At 40.6% G+C, this 19321-nt stretch overlaps 2 protein-coding genes across 5 annotated transcripts in view; one reads left to right on the top strand and one right to left on the bottom strand.

Moving 5' to 3' along the window:
* Positions 1-25: 25 nt before the first annotated feature.
* On the bottom strand, positions 26-5405 carry MRPS18C (mitochondrial ribosomal protein S18C). Its single transcript, XM_024213843.3, has 6 exons — positions 5262-5405; positions 4570-4628; positions 1831-1914; positions 653-710; positions 229-288; positions 26-146 (listed from the first exon to the last, which is right to left on the bottom strand). Exons 1-6 carry the CDS (start codon positions 5356-5358, stop codon positions 70-72), a joined length of 435 nt encoding a protein of 144 aa, XP_024069611.2. The 5' UTR covers positions 5359-5405; the 3' UTR covers positions 26-69.
* Positions 5406-5615: 210 nt separating this feature from the next.
* The window catches only part of HELQ (helicase, POLQ like), a 32038-nt gene continuing 18332 nt past the window's right edge, over positions 5616-19321 (top strand). The window contains exons 1-7 of one of the 4 annotated variants that reach the window (XM_024213836.2): positions 5616-5938; positions 9001-9757; positions 12075-12253; positions 12988-13188; positions 14898-14970; positions 17951-18048; positions 19024-19122. In XM_024213836.2, the coding sequence (XP_024069604.2) occupies positions 5774-5938; positions 9001-9757; positions 12075-12253; positions 12988-13188; positions 14898-14970; positions 17951-18048; positions 19024-19122 (1572 nt within the window). In that variant the 5' untranslated portion in view covers positions 5616-5773. Of the gene's footprint in view, positions 5939-9000; positions 9758-12074; positions 12254-12987; positions 13189-14897; positions 14971-17950; positions 18049-19023; positions 19123-19321 lie in introns of those variants that run through there. The other 3 variants (XM_024213837.2, XM_024213839.3, XM_024213840.2) reach the window with 3 other exon arrangements.

Raw genomic sequence — 19321 nt, forward strand, 5'->3', positions numbered from 1 at the left:
AAAGGTTCTGGTAGTAATGAGCACAAACATTATAAATAACTTTATTGTTTTATGCACAATTTACATAATTTACTCCGGATGCCTGATATCACAAATTTTTGGGTCATTAAGAAATGTTGGATCCTTGTACACAACTGGCATAAATCCTGCAAGAAATTAATACTGGTAAGTGTTTAAATAAAAAAAAAATAATTTTGTCTACAAAAACTAGTTTACAGCTATGCTTACCAATTACATGAGCTCTTTTAATGGCTTTTGAAATTTCTTTCTGTTTCTTCCCACACAAACCTGTAAAGACAGTTTTTTAGCATCTTATTTCAGGTATCCAAACAATGGACTCGGTGATGAGGTCAGTTATTAGGGATTCCCTTGGGCCTTTTTTAAAGGCCTTTTTTCTTACTAGAAAATAGATAAATCAGATTACAGAAACTATTAGTATGTAGAAAGTGTACAATTCAAATGTTTGAATTCCTAATCATGAAAATACCCAGTTATGTCACGTTACTCGGTGGTTTCAAAATGGATAGTAATTGTTACCACTAAGATGGTTAAATACAAAATGCTAAATTTTAATATTAGCCCTAAGTAAACACTTGTAATAAGATAAACAAAGATTACTTGTTAAATTGACATTAGACTACAGCTTACATACCTGTTATATGTCTGCCATAAATGCGACCAGTATATGGAGAAACAAACTGGGACAGAAGCTATTGAAGAACCAAAAAGTTTAATAAATATTCTTGCAAACCAGTAACTTTAAACACTAATTTTTTTAAAAAAAGTTGTATTCTGACACTATTCTATGCTCCCTATGTTGTGGCATATGGCATTATTTGCCTTAAAGAACTTACCACAAGAATAACCTGCTGGCTTTTAAACCAGAATTTAAAAACCTTGTATATTAATGTTCTAAATAGGATCACCTTTTCTGTGGCGCTCATCTTAGTTCTTTACAAATATTAAGAAATTAATTAGCCCCTCACCTCCTATGGTTATTATCATCTGCATTTTACACATCAGGAACTAAGTCACACATTAAGGCCAGAAGTATCTGCTAGCTTTGGAGGTCCAGTTTGAGAATCCTATGGCGTGAGAACTCAGAGAACTCCCATTAATCTCCGTTGCAGTTGTGATTGCTCAGCACTTCTGAAAGTCAGAGCCCGAAGCATCTCAAAGAGACAGCTGAAAAACTGTTGTGCCTTTTTGCAAAACTGAACTTACTTTCCTGAGGAAAATTTTTGTATACATTATCAGCCAAATAAATGAATACTAACTTCCCCTACAAGCTAGTACATTAAGCTCGTCACTCTTCTGAATGTCATGCCTCACTCACACAACCCTGTTGGGAATGTCTCCTCCAGTAAGGCTAGAAGACCCAAACTATTCTGTACTTAAGATTTCAGTCTTCTAGTCACTCAAAGCAAATGATAGTTCAACTGATCACTGTCCTAACCTCCTGCCCCTTGTGGAGAGCCCTACAGCATCAGTCTAGGTTTGCATGCCGTGCTCATCACCATAAAAATACCTGTGCCCCAAATACATCCCCCAGCAGTACCATTAAAAGCCACAAAATGAAATTGACTGTCAATTTACCTCTGCTTCTGCAGTTGCAGCATTTCCTCCAGCTAGTACAAAGAGAACAAGCTAGTGGGGAGTATTGCTCACACTCTCCCACAACTTCATACCCTTCATTTCTAGAATTGAACCCCTCTAGTCCCATTTTTCCCTGGTTCCTCCTGCCTAAATAGCAACTACCCCACAAAGGCAATTGTTAGGTCAATTTTATAAGACAATCACTGCACAAATTCATATTGTAAAGAATCTCACCTGTACATTCTTGTAGTCTACATTTATTCCACACAAGACACATCGTTTAGGAGGATCCTTATAGGGGTTTTCCATTTCAATTGGCTGAAATAAGAAGTAGTTTTTGTCTTTTTTAATCCCCCCCCAATGGGACAAAAAATAAAGTGGCTATACACAAAAGAGAGGATATTCTACTTCTTGATTTCATTGGAAATCAAATAAAAACATTCTGTAAAATTGAAATGAAGGCTGATTTTAAGACTTAGCAATAGCATGTCATTAGAGGTGGTTTCATATGGCAAACCGAGACCTTTGCTTCCCAGGCTGCCATAGGTTAAAAGTAGGGCTGTTGATTAATCAAAATTAACTTGCGCTATTAACTCAAAAAAATTAATTGCAATTAAAAAAATAGTGGTTAATTGCAGTTTTATTCGCATTGTTAAACAATAGACTACCAATTTAAATTTATTAAATATTGGATGTTTTTCTACACTTTCAAATATATTGATTTCAATTACAACACAGAATACAAAGTGTACAATGCTCACTTTATTTTTATTACAAATATTTGCACTGTAAAAATGATAAAAAAATTCAACTCACCTCATACAAGTACTATATTGCAATCTCTTTATCGTGAAAGGGCAACTGCACTCAAAATAAAACAATGTAAAACTTTAGAGCCTACAAGCCCACCCAGTCCTACTTCTCGTTCAGCCAATCGCTAAGACAAACAAGTTTGTTTACATTTATGTGAGATAATACTGCCCACTTCTTATTTACAATGTCACCAGAAAGTGAGACGAGGCGTTCGTATGGGACTTTTGTAGCTGGCATTGCAAGGTATTTACTTGCCAGATGCGCTAACCATTCGTATGCCCCTTCATGCTTCGGCCACCATTCCAGAGGACATGCTTCCATGCTGATGATGCTTGTTAAAAAAAATAATGCATTAATTAAATTTGAGACTGAACTCCTTGCGGGAGGAGAATTGTATGTCTCCAGCTCTATTTTACCTGCATTCTGCCATATGTTTCATATTATAGTAGTCTCGGATGATGACTCAGCACATGTTGTTCATTTTAAGAACACTTTCGCTGCAGATCTGACAAAATGCAAAGAAGGTACCAATGTGAGATTTCTAAAGATAGCTACAGCACTCGACCCAAGGTTTAAGAATCTGAAGTGCCTTCCAAAATCTGAGAGGGATGAGGTGTGGACCATATTTTCAGAAGTCTTGAAAGAGCAACACTCTGCTGCGGAATCTACAGAACCTGAACCACCAAAAAAGAAAATCAACCTTCTGCTGGTGGCATCTGACTCAGATGATGAAAATAAACATGCATCTGTCCGCACTGCTTTGGATTGTGATCAAGTAGAACCTGTCATCAGCATGGACGCATGTCCCCTGGAATGGTGGTTGAAGCATGAAAGGACATGAATCTTTAGCACATCTGACATGTAAATATCTTACGAAGCAGGCTACAACAGTGCCAGGAGAACGCCTGTTCTCACTTTCAGGTGACATTGTAAATAAGAAGTGGGCAGCATTATCTCCCATAAACGTAAACAAACTTGTTTGTCTTAGCAATTGGCTATTTTTGAATGCAGTAATTTTTTGTACATAATTTTACATTTGTAAGCTCAACTTCCATGATAAAGAGACTGCACTACAGTACTTGTATTAGGTTAATTGAAAAATACTATTTCTTTTGTTATTTACAATGCAAATATTTGTAATCAAAAATAAATATGAAGTGAGCACTGTCCACTTTGTATTCTGTGTTATAATTGAAATCAATATATTTGAAAATGTAGAAAACATCCAAAATATTTAAATAAATGGTATTCTATTATTGATTAACAGCGCGATTAATTGTGATTAATTTTTTGAATTGCTTAACAGCCCTAGTTAAATTTAGAGACTGATCTTGTCTCTAAGGCGCTTTTCTACTTGTATGTATAGAGGCCATCATCTTAGTATTGAGCAGTAACTCTTCCCTCCTCCCCACTTTATAAAAGAAATGGCTTTTAGTTTGTTCTATGTAGCACCACCATGACAACTGCTGGAACTCAATAGGTGGAAGCAGTAGGTTTCCTGGTCCCCTTCCTTGTTTGAAGGATGCTCCTCTAGGATTTACATATTTATGGATGAATGTGACTATATTAAGGCAAGAGGAGGAGGAGGGGTGGCTGAGTGGGGGATGCAGGGACACATGGGGACAGGCAGATGTGGGGTCTGCATGGCAGAGATTCCCTAACAATCGTCCCACCCCCAAAAAAGACTTCCATACTTGTCACACCCACACCCAACAGCCCTCCAGGTTCACCTCCAGGCTTCTTCGCAGCAATTACTTCCTTCTCCCTCAGCTCCTCCATTACCCCTGACTCCCCCAAGCCTTTCCACTCCTTCTGAGGGGTGCAGGAAATAAGTTTCTGTATTGTAGTTTAAATGAATTATTATTCAAATTTATATATTAATATGCCTACTAAGGAATCTATTTGTCAAAAAACATTTCCTGAATCATTGTTTTTATCTGTAACAATACAGACAAAAACATACTTGTTGACAGGTATTTTGAAATCAATTACTAAAATTGAAATTGGCATGATGATGTTATGTTGAAAAATAAAATATGCAGATTTTTTTATTTTTTGGCACAGAATTCCCCCATGAGTAAACTCATACTTTTAAGAGCTGTTTTTCGCAGCACTATAAGCTTAGTTAGCGACAAAATGTGTCAAATTAATGCCTCTTACCAGATCCACTTTGTGGGCCTCCAGTTCCTGCTGTGAAGTATATCCCCTTCTCCACAACACTGTTGCCAGAACAAAATAAAAGCGACTGTTAAATCACTTTAAAAATACTGCCTCTAAACAACAACAACAAAAAACAATTTCCTGCCTAAACTGAAAGTTGTGCATCTTCCAAGGAGAGAAGTGGGTTGCTTGTATAAGGAGTTTTTCCATTAAGAGATTATGCACAGGGTCGGGAAGACCCTTCTCTGAACGCTCAACATCTTCACCTGCTGTTTGTTTCCCTATTTTAAAATACTCTTACAGGTGCATTAATGTAACATTTCTGAAGTAGGCAGGAGACCTACTGGCAGCAGGGATCCTGCAAACACCAACCTCTGGCTCCACCCGTGGGCAGGGAACCCTCCCTCCCTCTACTAGACCAGGGCAGGGGTGATGACAGCCCGGCGTGGCTCCCCGGGCTCTGGCGAGGCCATCCCCGCCTGCCTCCTGCGGGGGACACCCCGGCGCCCCTCGTCCGTGGCGGTACCATCCCAGACGGGTCGGTGCTCTGCGGCCCCGTCACGCTGAGGGTGGAAGCCGGAGGCGGGCGCTGCCGAGGCTGCGGCCCGGCTTTGCGGAGCCGGGGCTCCCAAGCCGCGGACAGCGGGCCAGGTGCTGCACGTACAGTCCCTCCCGCCCCCGAGGCCTCTCACCCGCGCAGAAGGCGCTGGCGCCTTTACCAGCTCCCAGGAGCTGCTGGAGCCTCCCCCAGCCCCGGAATGAAACCACTAAGGTGGCCGCCGCCGCCATCTTCCTCCCGCTTGGCCCTTCACGGCACCCGTCCGGCTGCTTCTACACTGTGCCGCAGCCACCGGGGCTTGGCATCTTTGCCCAGCAAGTAAAAATGCTACCCAATCAGAGCGCAGCTAGCCACAAGGCAACCAATGGGAACACAAGCAGCGCGTGACGCCTCCGCTCTTCTGTCTTTTCTTTTTACTGGTTGGTTGAAGGACGGAAATGACGTTTCGGACGGGGCGTCCTGCTGGCTGACAGTTAGGAAGCGGGAGGCTGTTTCCTATAGGAGGCCCCGCTCGCGGGGGGCAGAGGGGAGCCCGCCCCCCCAACCCGTCTAGCGATGGCGCCGCTGGAGGCATTTCCCTGCTCCAGAGGCCTGGCGGCCCCCGCCCGGACCTGACCGCCCCGCCCGGCGCCCGAGGGGCGGGGGATGGAGGGGGGCGGTCCCGCGGTGCGCAGGAGGAGCCGGTCCGCCTCTGCCCGCAAGAGGAGCCGGGACCGAGCCCAGTCCCGCGTCGCCTGCTCCCCTCCAGCCCGGAAGAGACCGAGCTCTGGGGCCGGGGAGGAGCCGCAGCCCGCCGCCTCCAGCCCCGAGGTATGCGGGGAGCGGGCAGGACGCCTGGGTTCCCTCCCCATCTCCCCCTAATGGGAGCGAATGAGGATAAGCGGTTGGGGACGGGTAAACCGGACGGCCCTGCTCAGGGGAGGGGCCCTGCTGCTTTCTCAAGCCAGTCGTTCCCCCCACGCAGCGTTGTGGGGAGCCGGGTCCCAGGCCACAGTGTGGTGGGGGGGTCAGAGCAATGGTCCCTCTAGCTCAGCGTCCTGTCCCTGGCCAACGCTAGATATTTCACAGGGAATGAGCAGGGCAGCTATCAAAAGGTCTCTTCTCATCCAGTCCCATCTTTCGACAGTCAGAGGTTTAGGGACACCCAGAGCATCGGGTTGTGTCCCTGACCATCTTGGCTAATAGCCAGCAATAGAGCTATCCTCCGTGATACTTCTGGCCTTCACAACCACCCCTGGCAACAAGTTCCACAGGTTGATTGTGCGTTGTGTGAAGAAGTACTTTCTTATGTTTGTTTTAAATCATTATTAATTTCATTGGGTGATCCTGGTTCTTGTGTTAAGTGGAGGGATTAATAACACTTCACTATTCATTTCCTTCACACTATTAATGATTTTATAGACCTCTGTCATGTCCCCTCTTGTCAGCTTAGAAAATAAGCAGTTAAGTCCCAGCCTTTTTAATTTCTCCTACGGAAGCTGTTCCATATGATTAATTGTTTTAGTTGCCCGTCTCTGCTCCTTTTCAAATTCTAATATATCTTTTTTGAGATGGGGCTACCAGAACTGCAAACAGAATTCAAGTTGTGGGCATACCATAGATTTATATACTGGTTATTATGGTATTTTTTGTTTTATTATCTATCTCATTTGTTTTCAGAGAACTGTCCACAATAAGGCCAATATCCCCTTTTTAAGTAGTAACAACTAATTTAGACCCATCATTTTGTACATGTGATTTTTTTTTTCAGTGCATGTTACTTTCCACCTGTCAGCATTAAATTTCATCTACCATTTTGTCATCTAGTCACCCAATTTAGTGAGATCTCTTTGTAGACTCTTTGCAGTCAGCTTTGGACTTAACTATCTTGAGTAATTTTGTATCATCTTCAAATTTTGCTACCTTCTTGTTCATCCCCTTATCCAGATCATTTATGAATATGTTAAACAGCCTTGTTCCCAGTACAGATTATTGGGGGACCCCACTATTTACCTTTCTCCATTGTGAAAGCTGACCATTTATTCCTACCCTTTGTTTCCTATCTTTTAACCACTCCATGAGAGGATTGTCCCTCTTATCCCATGTCTGCTTACTTTGCTTAAGAGCCTTTGGTGAGGGACTTTGTCAAAGACTTTCTGAAAGTCAAAGTACACCGTATCCTCTGGATCATCCTTGTCCACATGTTTGTTGACACCCTCAAAGAATTCTAATAGATTGGTGAGGCATGATTTCCCTTTACAAAGGCTGTGTTGACTCTTCCCCAGCATAATGTGTTTATCTCTGTGTCTGATAATTCTGTTCTTTACTCTGGTTTCAACCAGTTTTCCTGATGCTGAAGTGAGACTTACTGGCCTGTAATTGCTAGGATTGCTTCTCCAGTCTTTTTAAAAATTGGCACTCCATTAGCTACCTTCCAGTCATCTGGTACAGAGGCGGATTTACATGCCATGGTTAGTAGATTGGCAATTTCATGTTTGCATTCCTTCAGAACTTTTGGGTGAATACCATCTAGTCCTGGTGACTTGATTTATCAATTTGTTCCAAAACCTCTTGTATTGACATCTCAATCTGGGACAGCTTTTTAGGTGACAGATCTAAAGAAAATGGCTCAGGTGTGGAAATCTCCCTCGCATCCTCTGCAGTGAAGACTCATGCAAAGAATTCATGTAGCTTTTCCACAATGTGGAGACAATGCCTTATCTTCCTTGACTGCTCCTTTAGCACCTTGATCATCCAGTGGACCCACTGACTGTTTGGCAGGCTTCCTGCCACTGATGTACTGAAAAAAAAAATCTCTTTTAGTTTGTGTCTTTAGCTACTTGTTCTTCAAATTCTTTCTTGGTCTGCCTTATTATACTTTTACACTTGACTTACCAGAGCTTTTGACTTCCAATTTTTAAAGGATGCCTTTTGCCTCTAACCACCTCTTCCACTCTGTTGTTTAGCTATGGTGGCGGTTTTTTTTTTTTTTGGTACTCTTACTGTTTTGTTTTGTTTTTTATTTAGGGGCATACATTTAATTTGAGCCTTATTATGGTGCAGCACTTTTCCAAACCCCTTACCTTTGTAGTCCAGGTTTATATGCACTTACCCCTGTCCCCAAACATATGACAACTCCCTGGTAGAAAACATTAGTGATCCTGTGTTAATTCAAGTTAATTGGCTAATTTAATCGAGGTAACATGCATTTTTGTATGTGCTAATCTAGACTCTTTGCCAGGGTATGCAGGTTTATGCTTCACCCTGGTCTGACCCTTACTCACTTCCCCTCCCAGCTTTGTTACTTACCCTTCACTCCGTACCTCATTGCATCTATCTGTAAAGCATCTGTCTTTGTAAAGCACTTAAAGATCTTTTCATTTTAAGTTCTTTTGGAAAAAATGCCACCAAATGTGACTGAGGGCTTGTCTAAACACAAGAGTTGGCCCACTTCAACTATATTAGTATAGATAAAGCACCTCTTGAGTATGAACAGTTGCACTGGTGAACAGGTGGCTGATATCAGTATAGTTTATTTCTGAATGGGAAGGGGGAGGGGGAATAAGGTATGCCAATATAAGGCATCTTTATGCAGCTTGTTGACGCTGTGTTGTACCAGTATAACTAGCACTGAAATAGTTGTACCAGTATGAAATCTGAGTGTAGACCTAGCCTCAGTGATTTAGGACGACAAGTCACTTTAGTGCTTTTGAAAATCCCACCCATTATCTTTCACAAATAGAATGAAATGCACACTTAAATTACTCATGAAATTGAAATCTGGTTTAATTTTGGTTTTGAGTCAGATGTTTCAGATATAAACCTGTCAGCATGTGAGTCAGCCTCCCATTTGCTGTTGAATATTCATAAATATACTTCTTTTTTTTTTTCAGTATAATAATGACAGTGAAGAAGACATGTTTGGTGACTATGACAGCTTTTCTGGAAATGATTCTTTGTTAGCTCAAGTTGATAATATGGAGCAGGAATGTATTCAATCTATTGACTTGACTTCATGTACTAAAAACATGGAAGACAAAGCTACTGTAGAGCCTGCATTTGGGTATCTTCAATTACAAAATGCCAAAAGCAAGGAACTATTTTTTTCTGCTGCAGGAAACATTACTGGTTTCAGAACTGAAGAAGAGAATCATTTGAGGATCACAAGTGAACAAGAGAACAGGACTCTAGAACCTGGAGACTGTTTTTTAGATGACTTGCCATCTTCACAGCTTCTATATTTTGAGGAAATGAATAAGACCTCAGTTGATTCTAGAAAATCATCAGGTACAAAAGAGAGTGCTAATGACATGAATTCTTGCCTTGATAAAATGTTGAATCAGTCATCTTGTCACCATAATGCAGAGCACACCAAAATAAATAATGAATTGTCCCTAAGCACCTCGTCCAACTTGAGTAAAAGAAAGAGTCTCAAAGATCACCTCAAAAATACTATGACTGGAAATGCCAAGGCTCAGACTCCACAGGTTTCTAGAACTAAACAGCTCAAAGAAGCTGTTCTGTCTGAAGAAATTTGTGTTGCCAAGAAAACCATTGAAACTTCTTCTGTTGATATTGGCCCTTTTTATGGATTACCCAGTAAAGTTAAAGATCTCTTAGTACAGTTCCGAGGGATTGAAAAACTTTATGGTAATATCCATTACATTTTTGTTTAAAAAATCAGTTGTTTGCTCTTGTGTTACAATGAGTATAATATTTCCAGCAGATTGATGCAACCTTTTCATCATGTATCCGTGGACAGTAAGTTTGTTGAGGTGGAATTAGTTAAAATTAAGTACCCATAAATTCTAAGGAAAAATCTTTCAAAGAATGCTGTAGCTCAAAAAGTGGAAAGCAAGGAAACTTAAGGTTACTCTTAATTTTTTTTTTAAACATTAAAATATGGAAACTGTAACTCTGTCCCCCATCCACCCTAGGCATTCTTTGTGTAACCTAACTCTCTTTTGAGAACTTAAAAGCATGATAAGGTCATCTTAAAACTGTAGCTGAGGTAGGGTGCAGGGAAGAGATGGTTGCTATTTACCACTTTTGCTAAGAAATTCTGAAAGTTTATTTTTTTCATTGTATTTGCATATGTTTTGTAAATAGGCTGGAGTTACATTGTTGTAGCTACTTACAATTGTATGTTCCTGTGTTTACGTTTTATGGTAAGATTGAGTTACCGGATCAACAGAAAGAATAGTGGCTAAGAAGTTCTTATCCAAAGGCACCTCAACTTCTGTGGCCCCTAAAGGATAGAAACATTCTTAATTTCTCAGTTTATGGTAAAATATCTTCTCTTGGAAAGCTGAGATAGGCTTTGCCAACTACTTTGGGGTTGTATTTGTGTCTAGATAATGTCACATTGAGTATTTCCATTGAGACGTTGTGCTGTTGGTTTTGTGACTCCTATTTTTGAAGATACAGGAACTCCTCACTTAACGTTGTAGTTATGTTCCTAAAAAATGCGACTTAAAGCGAAACGATGTTAAGCGAATCCAATTTCCCCATAAGAATTAATGTAAATGAGGGGGTTAGGTTTCAGGGAAATTTTTTTAACCAGACAAAAGACTATATAATATATAAATACACACACACACACACACAGTATAAGTTTTAAACAAACAATTTAATACTGGTAGACAGTGATGATGATTGTGAAGCTTGGTCGAGGTGGAGGAGTCGGAGGGTGGGATATTTCCCAGGGAATGCCTTACTGCTAAATGAACTAGCAATTGACTGAGCCCTCAAGGGTTAACTCTCACACTCTACAAGGCAGCAGGAAAGGAGGGAGGACAGACAGAGACACACCCTGTGTGTGAGAGAAAAAATGTGCATTTCCCCTTTAAGTAGCTGACCCCAGGCTTAAGTACACTGCCTTGTTAATTAAATCAGCTTGCTGAGACCGCAGCTACTGCCTAGAAGCCCCCTCCGTTGTGTGTCCCCCCCTGCTCTATGGAAGATGGGGAAAGCGGCGGGGAGGGGGAGACAGCCTGACATTAGCCCTCCTCTTACCCCCTCCCCCCGTACAGCAAGCAGGAGTCTCTGGGAGCAGCTCCAAGGCAGAGGGCAGGAGGAGCACATGGCAGTGGGGGGAGGGACAGCTGCTGCACAGGGAATTTAGGAGAGTGGGGAGTTGATGGGGGCTGGTCCACCCTGGTTCCAACCATCCACTAGCTAGCTGCAACCGGCTGCTCTTCCTGCAAGCAGTGGACGAAACAGGTGGCTACCAAACCGTGTTAGAAGGGAGCATTTCACAACTTTAAACGAGCATGTTCCCTAATTGATCAGCAATTTAACATTGAAACAAGTTAACCGGGAGGACTTTAAGTGAAGAGTTCCTGTATACATACTTCAGGTGCAAGGTTGCCTGCTGGGTTTTAATAGTGTGCAGGTGATAATATGTGGGTGGAATTAAGGTGGTTGGGATGACCTAATCTGGTAATTTTTTGGTAATGTCAAAATGAAATGGTTCTTTTAGATATCACCAAAACATTACTTTTCACTGAACCAAAAAAATTGTATTTGGCAAACTGGACACTAATTCTCAAATAGTTTCAGGTCAACCAAAACTGTATATTTTGGCAAATAAAACTATTCACCGAAAATATTTTGCCCAGCTGTATCTGGTGGTCAATCCGTGAAGCTGTTTTTAATTTCTCCCTTCTGAAAGCTGTTTAACTATCTGGGCAATCTGAATGGCAAGCTGTTGCTGTAGATGCTTTAATACCTATATGCAGGATGGAGCCATCTGTATGTGGTATATTAAAATATTTTGTTCTGTGGACACTTACAAGAAGGAGGGTTGGAAGGCTGGATCATCAGAAATGTTCAGTACTTTATCAGTGAAAGCCATCTGAGACAATAGCCATACCCTTTAGTTTTACAGAAAACTTGCATTTTGATCCTGAATCAGCATGCATGTGAGAGGAGAGGTGGCAAAATAATTTTTCTTTTAATTTTACAGAGTGGCAGCACACTTGCTTAACGTTAGAATCTCTGCAACAAAGAAAGAACTTAATATATTCATTGCCAACCAGTGGTGGAAAAACACTTGTAGCTGAAATTTTAATTCTTCAAGAATTACTCTGCAGGCAGAAAGATGTTTTAATGGTTCTGCCATATGTGGCTATTGTCCAAGAAAAGGTGTGAAAACAGTGTTTTGGATTTTTTGTTTTATTCTTAAATGAATATTACTTTTTATACATGCACTTTTTTTTACCAGTGTTGGAAAATTAACTGTAAATATTTTAGGTCCTCTGTTAATCCATAGGAGATTCCTAGTGAATATATTCTTGTGTATCTTGAATAAATATCAGCCTGGAAATTAAGAGTATGTTTCTATTTTCTAGTTCAGTTAAGAGGCTCTCAAACGACTCTTTGTGATGAAATGTACATTGTCTATAGTTAAGGATATCCACTTTAATTGAGTTGTGAAAAATTGGATTTGCACTGAGCTTTTGGAATATTATCGCCTTGCTCTCAGTCCCTTCTAATCCAAGTCTACTCTAAAATCCACATTGACATTTAAATAATCTTGCAAAAAAAAAACCCATAACTGTCTAGTGTAACTAATAAGTGATTTATGGAGGACAGATGAAGTATTTTTCACTGGTTTGAAAAATCTCAACACCTGAAAGGCTTACATGCTAAAATATTTTTGTCGTTAATAAGCTTTGATTTCACTTTTCACAGTAGTCATTTGTTCAAGTAATAATTCTTCATGTCAGCTGTATTGTTGCATAATGTATACATGAAATAATGTCTTAATTTCAGGATTAAGGCCAGAAAATACATCAGCATGCAGGATCAGAGTCATTAGGTGTGATAATTAATTTACTCTTCATCTAATTTGTTTTTGGTATTTTATCATATTGTAGGTTTGGGCCTTGTCAAGTTTTGGAATAGAGCTAGGCTTCTTGGTTGAAGAATATGCGGGAAGTAAAGGAAGATTTCCTCCAATCAAAAGGAGAATGAAGAAATCACTGTATATTGCTACTATAGAGAAAGGACACAGCCTAGTGAACTCCTTGATTGAAACAGGAAGAGTTGGTGACCTGGGTCTAGTCGTAGTAGATGAGGTTTGTTATAAAACGTGCAACAGGTTACTAGTACATATGTTATTATTTTATTTACAAAACAGTTACAAGAAAAATACACCATTTAAACCTGTGTATATATACTGTATAAATGGACATATTGTACAGATACTATATTAGAAAGCCATTGCTTAGCAAGTTGGAGAGTATCCAAGATTTGTCTTGGGTATTATTGCTCATTTGGGATAGGTTTTTTTTTTTTTTTTTTTTTTTTTTTTTGGGATAGGTTTTTTTTTTTTTTTTGGTATCTTAATAGAGCAGTGGACTCTACGTTTGTCTGAGAAGTCTTCTTAAAGATAGTTGGCCAATGTTAACTACCTAAAACGCAGCCATTTGCAGAATAGGATACAAGGGGCATTCATCCCAAACTAGTGTAAAACAAACTTTAAATTAAGCTTTAACTGGTTACATTGAATGTGTTCTACTGATCCCTTAATTATACACAAAACCATGTTCAGTCTAGTATAAACCGTTTTTGATCACATGACTTTCTGAGAGTCCATTTGTGGCATGAACTAATCTAAAATGATAAAGGAACAGCACCATTCAGATTTGAGAGGATATGTCTGCTACACTACAGCAGTGCAGCTAAGGCGCTGCAGGTTCCTATGTCGACAGAAGGGGTTTTTCTGTAGATGTAGTTAATCCACCTCTCCAAGAGGCGGTAGCTAGGTTGACGGAACTATTCTTCCGTCGATCTAGCTGCGACTGCTGCGTCTCTCCTGGGGGTTAGGATGACCTAATTACAGCGCTCAGGGCATGACCTTTTTCACAACCTGAGTGATATAGCTAGGATAGTCTAATTTTTAAGTGTAACTACCAACAAGATGACTCAAGTTGAAGGTGTTCCTTTAATAAAATGTTCTGTGAAGAAAACATCGAGAATTAAGTGTTGCTTTGCCAGTGATTGCTGTACTGTCACTAACTGTTAGGAAAAGGCCATCACTGTCTACTAAAGCAGGGGTTCCTAACCTTTTTCTTTCTGAGGCCCCCCACATATGGCCCAGCTGTGCCACAGCAGTTGTTTTTCTGCATATAAAAGCCAGGGCCGTCGTTAGTGGGGAGCAAGGAGGGCAATTGCCTGGGGCCCCATGCCTCAGAGGGCATCATGGAGGTAAGTTGCTCAGACTTCGTCTTCAGTCCTGGGTGGTGGTACTCAAGGGCCCTGGATAGAGTCCCGCATGGCAGGGCTTCGGCTTTCTGTCCTGGGCCCTAGTGAGTCTAACGCCAGCCATGCTTGTCGGGCCCCCTGAAACTTGCTTGTGGCTCCCCAGGCGGCCCCAGACCTCTCGTTGCACACTTTGATCAAGGTAAGAGATGTTCAAAATAGATTCTAATTGGGTAATAAAGATCACTGCACTGAATATTTTCTGCCAGGAAGTGCCATCCCTGTGACCATTGTTATTTAATTTAATGGAAAGCAAACCTTGTTGTTAAACACATACGTATAGTATTAGATCTACTTTTTTCACCATTCTCCTTAAAAAATATATATATTTTATAGTGAGAGAACATTATCGGAGGGGGCATTAGAGTTAAATACACCAAACTTAATCAGAGAGAAATCTGACAAAAGGTTTACCATATTAAAAATATTTAGGATTTGATTGGTATGCTGGTTTGTATTTAGAAATATTGCTAAGTCAGTAACTAATTTAACATGCCTCACTTCTCTTTATTTTTCCCCGAAGTTGCACATGCTTGGTGAGGGGAGTCGTGGAGCTACACTGGAAATGATTCTTGCAAAAATTCTCTACACCAGCAGTAAGTAACTCCTACATCATGACTAGTTACCTTTAAAAATATCATGTTAAGTAACAACTTATATAACTTGAGAGAGATTAATCCAATTTTCAATTTATTTTGTATTGTTTCACGGTTTCTAAAATTTCACAAATTCCACTGGGTAATAGTGTATTTCACCATGGATCACTGTGGTTATTTTTTACCCATTTGTAGTGCTTTGCTGGAGTTCATGAGGTGGCCGTGTAGTAGTCCTCTTCCTTCATCTCTGAGAAATTCCAGTTTGGTGTGAACTCTTCCCTCAAGAGTGATTTCTGACCCTTCCTGTTAAATGTGTATATAAAGGCCTTGGGGGGGACACTGTGAAACATTATCCATTGCATAGGATGCGTCTTCATGGCACAGTTGGCTTGAGCTATAACTAGTGTTACCCTTAACTTGACTTCCAGCCACACACACAAATCTGTAGCTTGAGTTAGGTGGTACTATAAGCTCAAGCTAGCTAGCCTTTCAGAGCATGTTTATAGTGTACCTGGGAATGTGCTTCCCAACATGGGTAGACACACACGCCCTAGGTCTGCTGGATCTAGTATGCTAAATATAGTAGTGTGGCCACGGTGGCACGGGTGGCAGCTCAGGCTAGCCACCCAAGTACACTCCCGGGCAGTCAGGTGGACTTGAACTCAGGTGGCTTGCACAAGCCACTGCCTATGCTGCTGCAGCCACACTGCTATTTTTAGCGTGCTAGCTGGAGCAGAACTAGCACATGTGTCTATCAGTGCTGGGAAGCACTGTCCCAGCTACAGTGTAGACATACTCTTAGGGCAGAGGGGGGTTGAAGCCTGAGTGCTGTTGAAGTTTGAGCTAGTACTTCAATTGGGATGCATCAGCTTGAGTTGCAACAACTCATCAGCAGCTAATCCAGTCACTTTGCAGCTCATTCTGTAACTCAAGTGTTGTTTTGAACTGTAGTTGCTCAAGTGCAGTTAACTGGTGTGCTAACTCAAGCTGACCATGCTGTGAAGAAACTCCCATAGTCACCAGTGTGGGAACAACACTAAATTCTTTATTCCTTTTTCATCTAAGATGGTTTTCTGATGTGTTTGTGATTTCTCAGCTCCTGAGAAATGTTTTGACTTAAATGGAAGTGAAGTGTCTGCAACTGATCTGGGTAGGATGGATGCTGCTATGTCAGGGGATTAATCTAGAACAGTGTTTCATAACTGGTAGGTCACAACTCCCAAGAGATTCACAAAAGGCAATTAGGGGAATTTGTAAGGTGTTGATTTATGTTGAAATAAAACTGCCAAATAAAATCTCTTCCCCCACTCCTTGCACACTGTTACCCTTCAGTGTCAGCCTCTTGAAACAAACATACGAATAAATTACATAGACTTTAAGGTCAGAAGGTACCATCATGATCATCTAGTCTGACCTCCTGCACATTGCAGGCCACCCACTATGTAATAGACCCCCTAACCCTGACTGAGTTACTGAAATCCTCAAATCATGGTTTAAAGACTTCCAAGTTACAGAGAATCGATCATTTACAGTAGTGTAAACCTGTAAGTGACCCAGACCCCAGGCTGCAAAGCAAGGCGAAAACCCCCAAGGTGTTTGCCAATCTGATCTGGGGGGAAAGTCCTTGCCAACCCCAAATATTACAATTAGTTAGACCCTGAGCATGCGGGCAAGACCCAGCAGCCAGATGCCTGGGAAAGAATTCTCGGTAGTAACTCGGAGCCCTCCCCATCTAGTGTCCCATCACTGGCCATTGGAGATGAAGCAGTTGTAGATCAGCTACATGTCATTGAAGGCAGTCTCATCATACCAACCCCTCCATAAACTTATTCAGCTCAGTCTTAAAGCCAATGGGCTTATTGTTGCACGCTTTACTCTTTTTATATAAATGGAAGGGGGTCACTGATCTAGAAGAATGGAGGTGGGGAGCACTGCGCTTTCACTGTGTGGTTTGTGGCCATGGGTTGTGTAAGATCTTCTTTTTCTGAGTGCACAGAAAAAGGCATTGTGAGATATTTCTGTTATCTGTCTGTGACTAGCCCAGAGACTTTCTTTTTTGGATGCAGACCTTGCTACAGTATTACCATGTGTTTTGTCACCTAATGCAATTGTACCCTGGTGGACCTCTGCAATCTTCAGCTGATGCAGAATACAGTGACCTGCCTTGTCAGTGGGAAGGGTGGATGAGAACACTCAGCACGTACTCTTCAAGTGTGGCACTAACGGCTACTTAGGTGTTCTGAGTAAAATTCAAAAAATCTAAATATGCATTGTCTGGGACCCAGTTATTTAGAAGACACCACCTTCTCTGCTATCTAATGAGGCCTTCTATATCATGACCATCAAGAGCTTCAGCCCCAGGCAGGGGGCCTGTAATCTGAGCTCTGCTGCCTAGGGTTGAAGCACTCGGACTTTGACTTCAGCCCTCAGCTGTGGGGCGCGGGCTTCGGCTTTGGCCCCAGGCTCTAGCAAGTCTAAGCCAGCCCTGGCGACCCCATTAAAATGGGGTCACGACCCACTTTGGGTCCTGACCCACAGTTTGAGAACCGCTGGTCTAACCCAATGACCACTGTGAGAGCTTTAATTCCTCCACGGATAGTAAAGCTTCTTGTTCCCTTAAGTTTTCTTTATTAACCGAGTTACGTTGGGTTTACAACAGTTGCCTCTGGTATGGCAACTATTGTGTTAAAATATGTTCATTGTTAACTAGAACTTTGCTTGTGCTATGATAGCTTTCACTGAAATAGGTACAAAAGTCTGGCCCCCTTTTCTTGGTCTTTTTTTTTTTTTTTTTTTTTTTTTTTTTTAAATGACATGATAAAACAGCTGCCTAGATACTGAATTCAGTTCTTTTTATATGTGCTATATAAGGCTATGAATACATCTTGTGACATTTTTAACATTTTGTGGCTTCTAATTGTAATAAATATTTAGTTTTAAACTTGAAAATGTACTCAACATTTAATTTTCTATTTTATAGAAACTACTCAAATCATTGGAATGAGTGCAACTTTAAACAATGTTGGGGACCTGCAGCAGTTCCTGCAAGCGGAGTATTACACTAATAATTTTAGACCAGTACGTGTTCAAGACTAGGGAAAACTATTGCTTAACATTTTTAGAGTTAAAAGTGACTGCTAGTTTGATACTTTGAGCTTTCAACACACAGTTTTTGTACCACTTACACTGATTTAGAAACCAACACAGTTAAAGCAGTATAACCCCCAAGTGCAAACATAGTTATACTGGTATAAAGGTGCTTGTATCTGTTCAGCTTATTTCCATAAACGTCTGCACTTGGGGGTTGTACTGCTTTAACTGTGTTGGTTTCTAAATCAATTCAGTTAAGGTGGTACTAAATCTATAAGTAGACCAGCCCTTCTTTGTGATTGAGAAGGCACTTGTATTCTGAGCTCCTTCAATCAGATGCTTCAGTTACCTTTAAAAAAAAAAAAAAAAAAAAAAACCTTTGGGCTGAAATGTCTCATTTGTTTTCTCTACCTGGGCAGGGAAAAGAGGGTATACAGTTTGATGTTTTAAAAAGTGTTCCTTTGCTTTGAGAATTAAAAACGTACGTCTTTCATTGTTTGGATTGCCTATATTTCCAGGGACAAATCACGTTTATTTTCTAAAAGATAGATGGCAGCAGTGGAAGTGGCACACAATACAAACTATATTTAACTTATACTGTTGCAATTCAGAAAGATACTTAGCTTTACTGATTCCCTTCAAAGTAACTAACATTAGATGAAATAGCATGCAAAACTGAAAGTAAATTACCCTGAAGCTCACAGCATCAGCCAAGCTGTACTTTACCACTTGGTAGAAGAAGTGTGTATTTTCTTGAGGTAATGAATTCTTGGAGATAAGGGACAGGCAAGTAAATGCCTTATGCCAGCTCTTGGGTGTGGAGATAAGAATGGTTCTTTATTTTTTTGAGTTTGGAAATGTATTTCCAAGAGATCTCATAGTTTAAAAGATGTAGTAATGCAGACAGTAATTTGACTAACATTAATATATCTTTTTTTTTTTTTTTTTTTTAAACCAACCTAGGTAGAATTAAAGGAGTATGTTAAAATACAAGATAGTATCTATGAAGTTGACAACAAAGCAGAGAATGGCCTTACTTTTTCACGTCTTCTTAATTTCAAGGTAATGCAGATATATGTATGAAACTTTTCATTTCTTTAGGTATACAGTATTCAAAAATTAAGGTATTCTTAGGACACATTGGTTCATAAATATAAAGTATGATAAAGGGAAAGAATATCAATGGACAAGTGGTCTCTAGATGGCCAAATACTAACATGAGGGGTGTTTTTTAGATTTTAATTTTATTCCCAGCTGTACA

The sequence above is a fragment of the Terrapene carolina genome, unplaced genomic scaffold (assembly GCF_002925995.2).
Source record: "Terrapene carolina triunguis isolate 2854851 unplaced genomic scaffold, T_m_triunguis-2.0 Scaffold789, whole genome shotgun sequence".
Lineage (NCBI taxonomy): Eukaryota > Metazoa > Chordata > Testudines > Emydidae > Terrapene > Terrapene triunguis.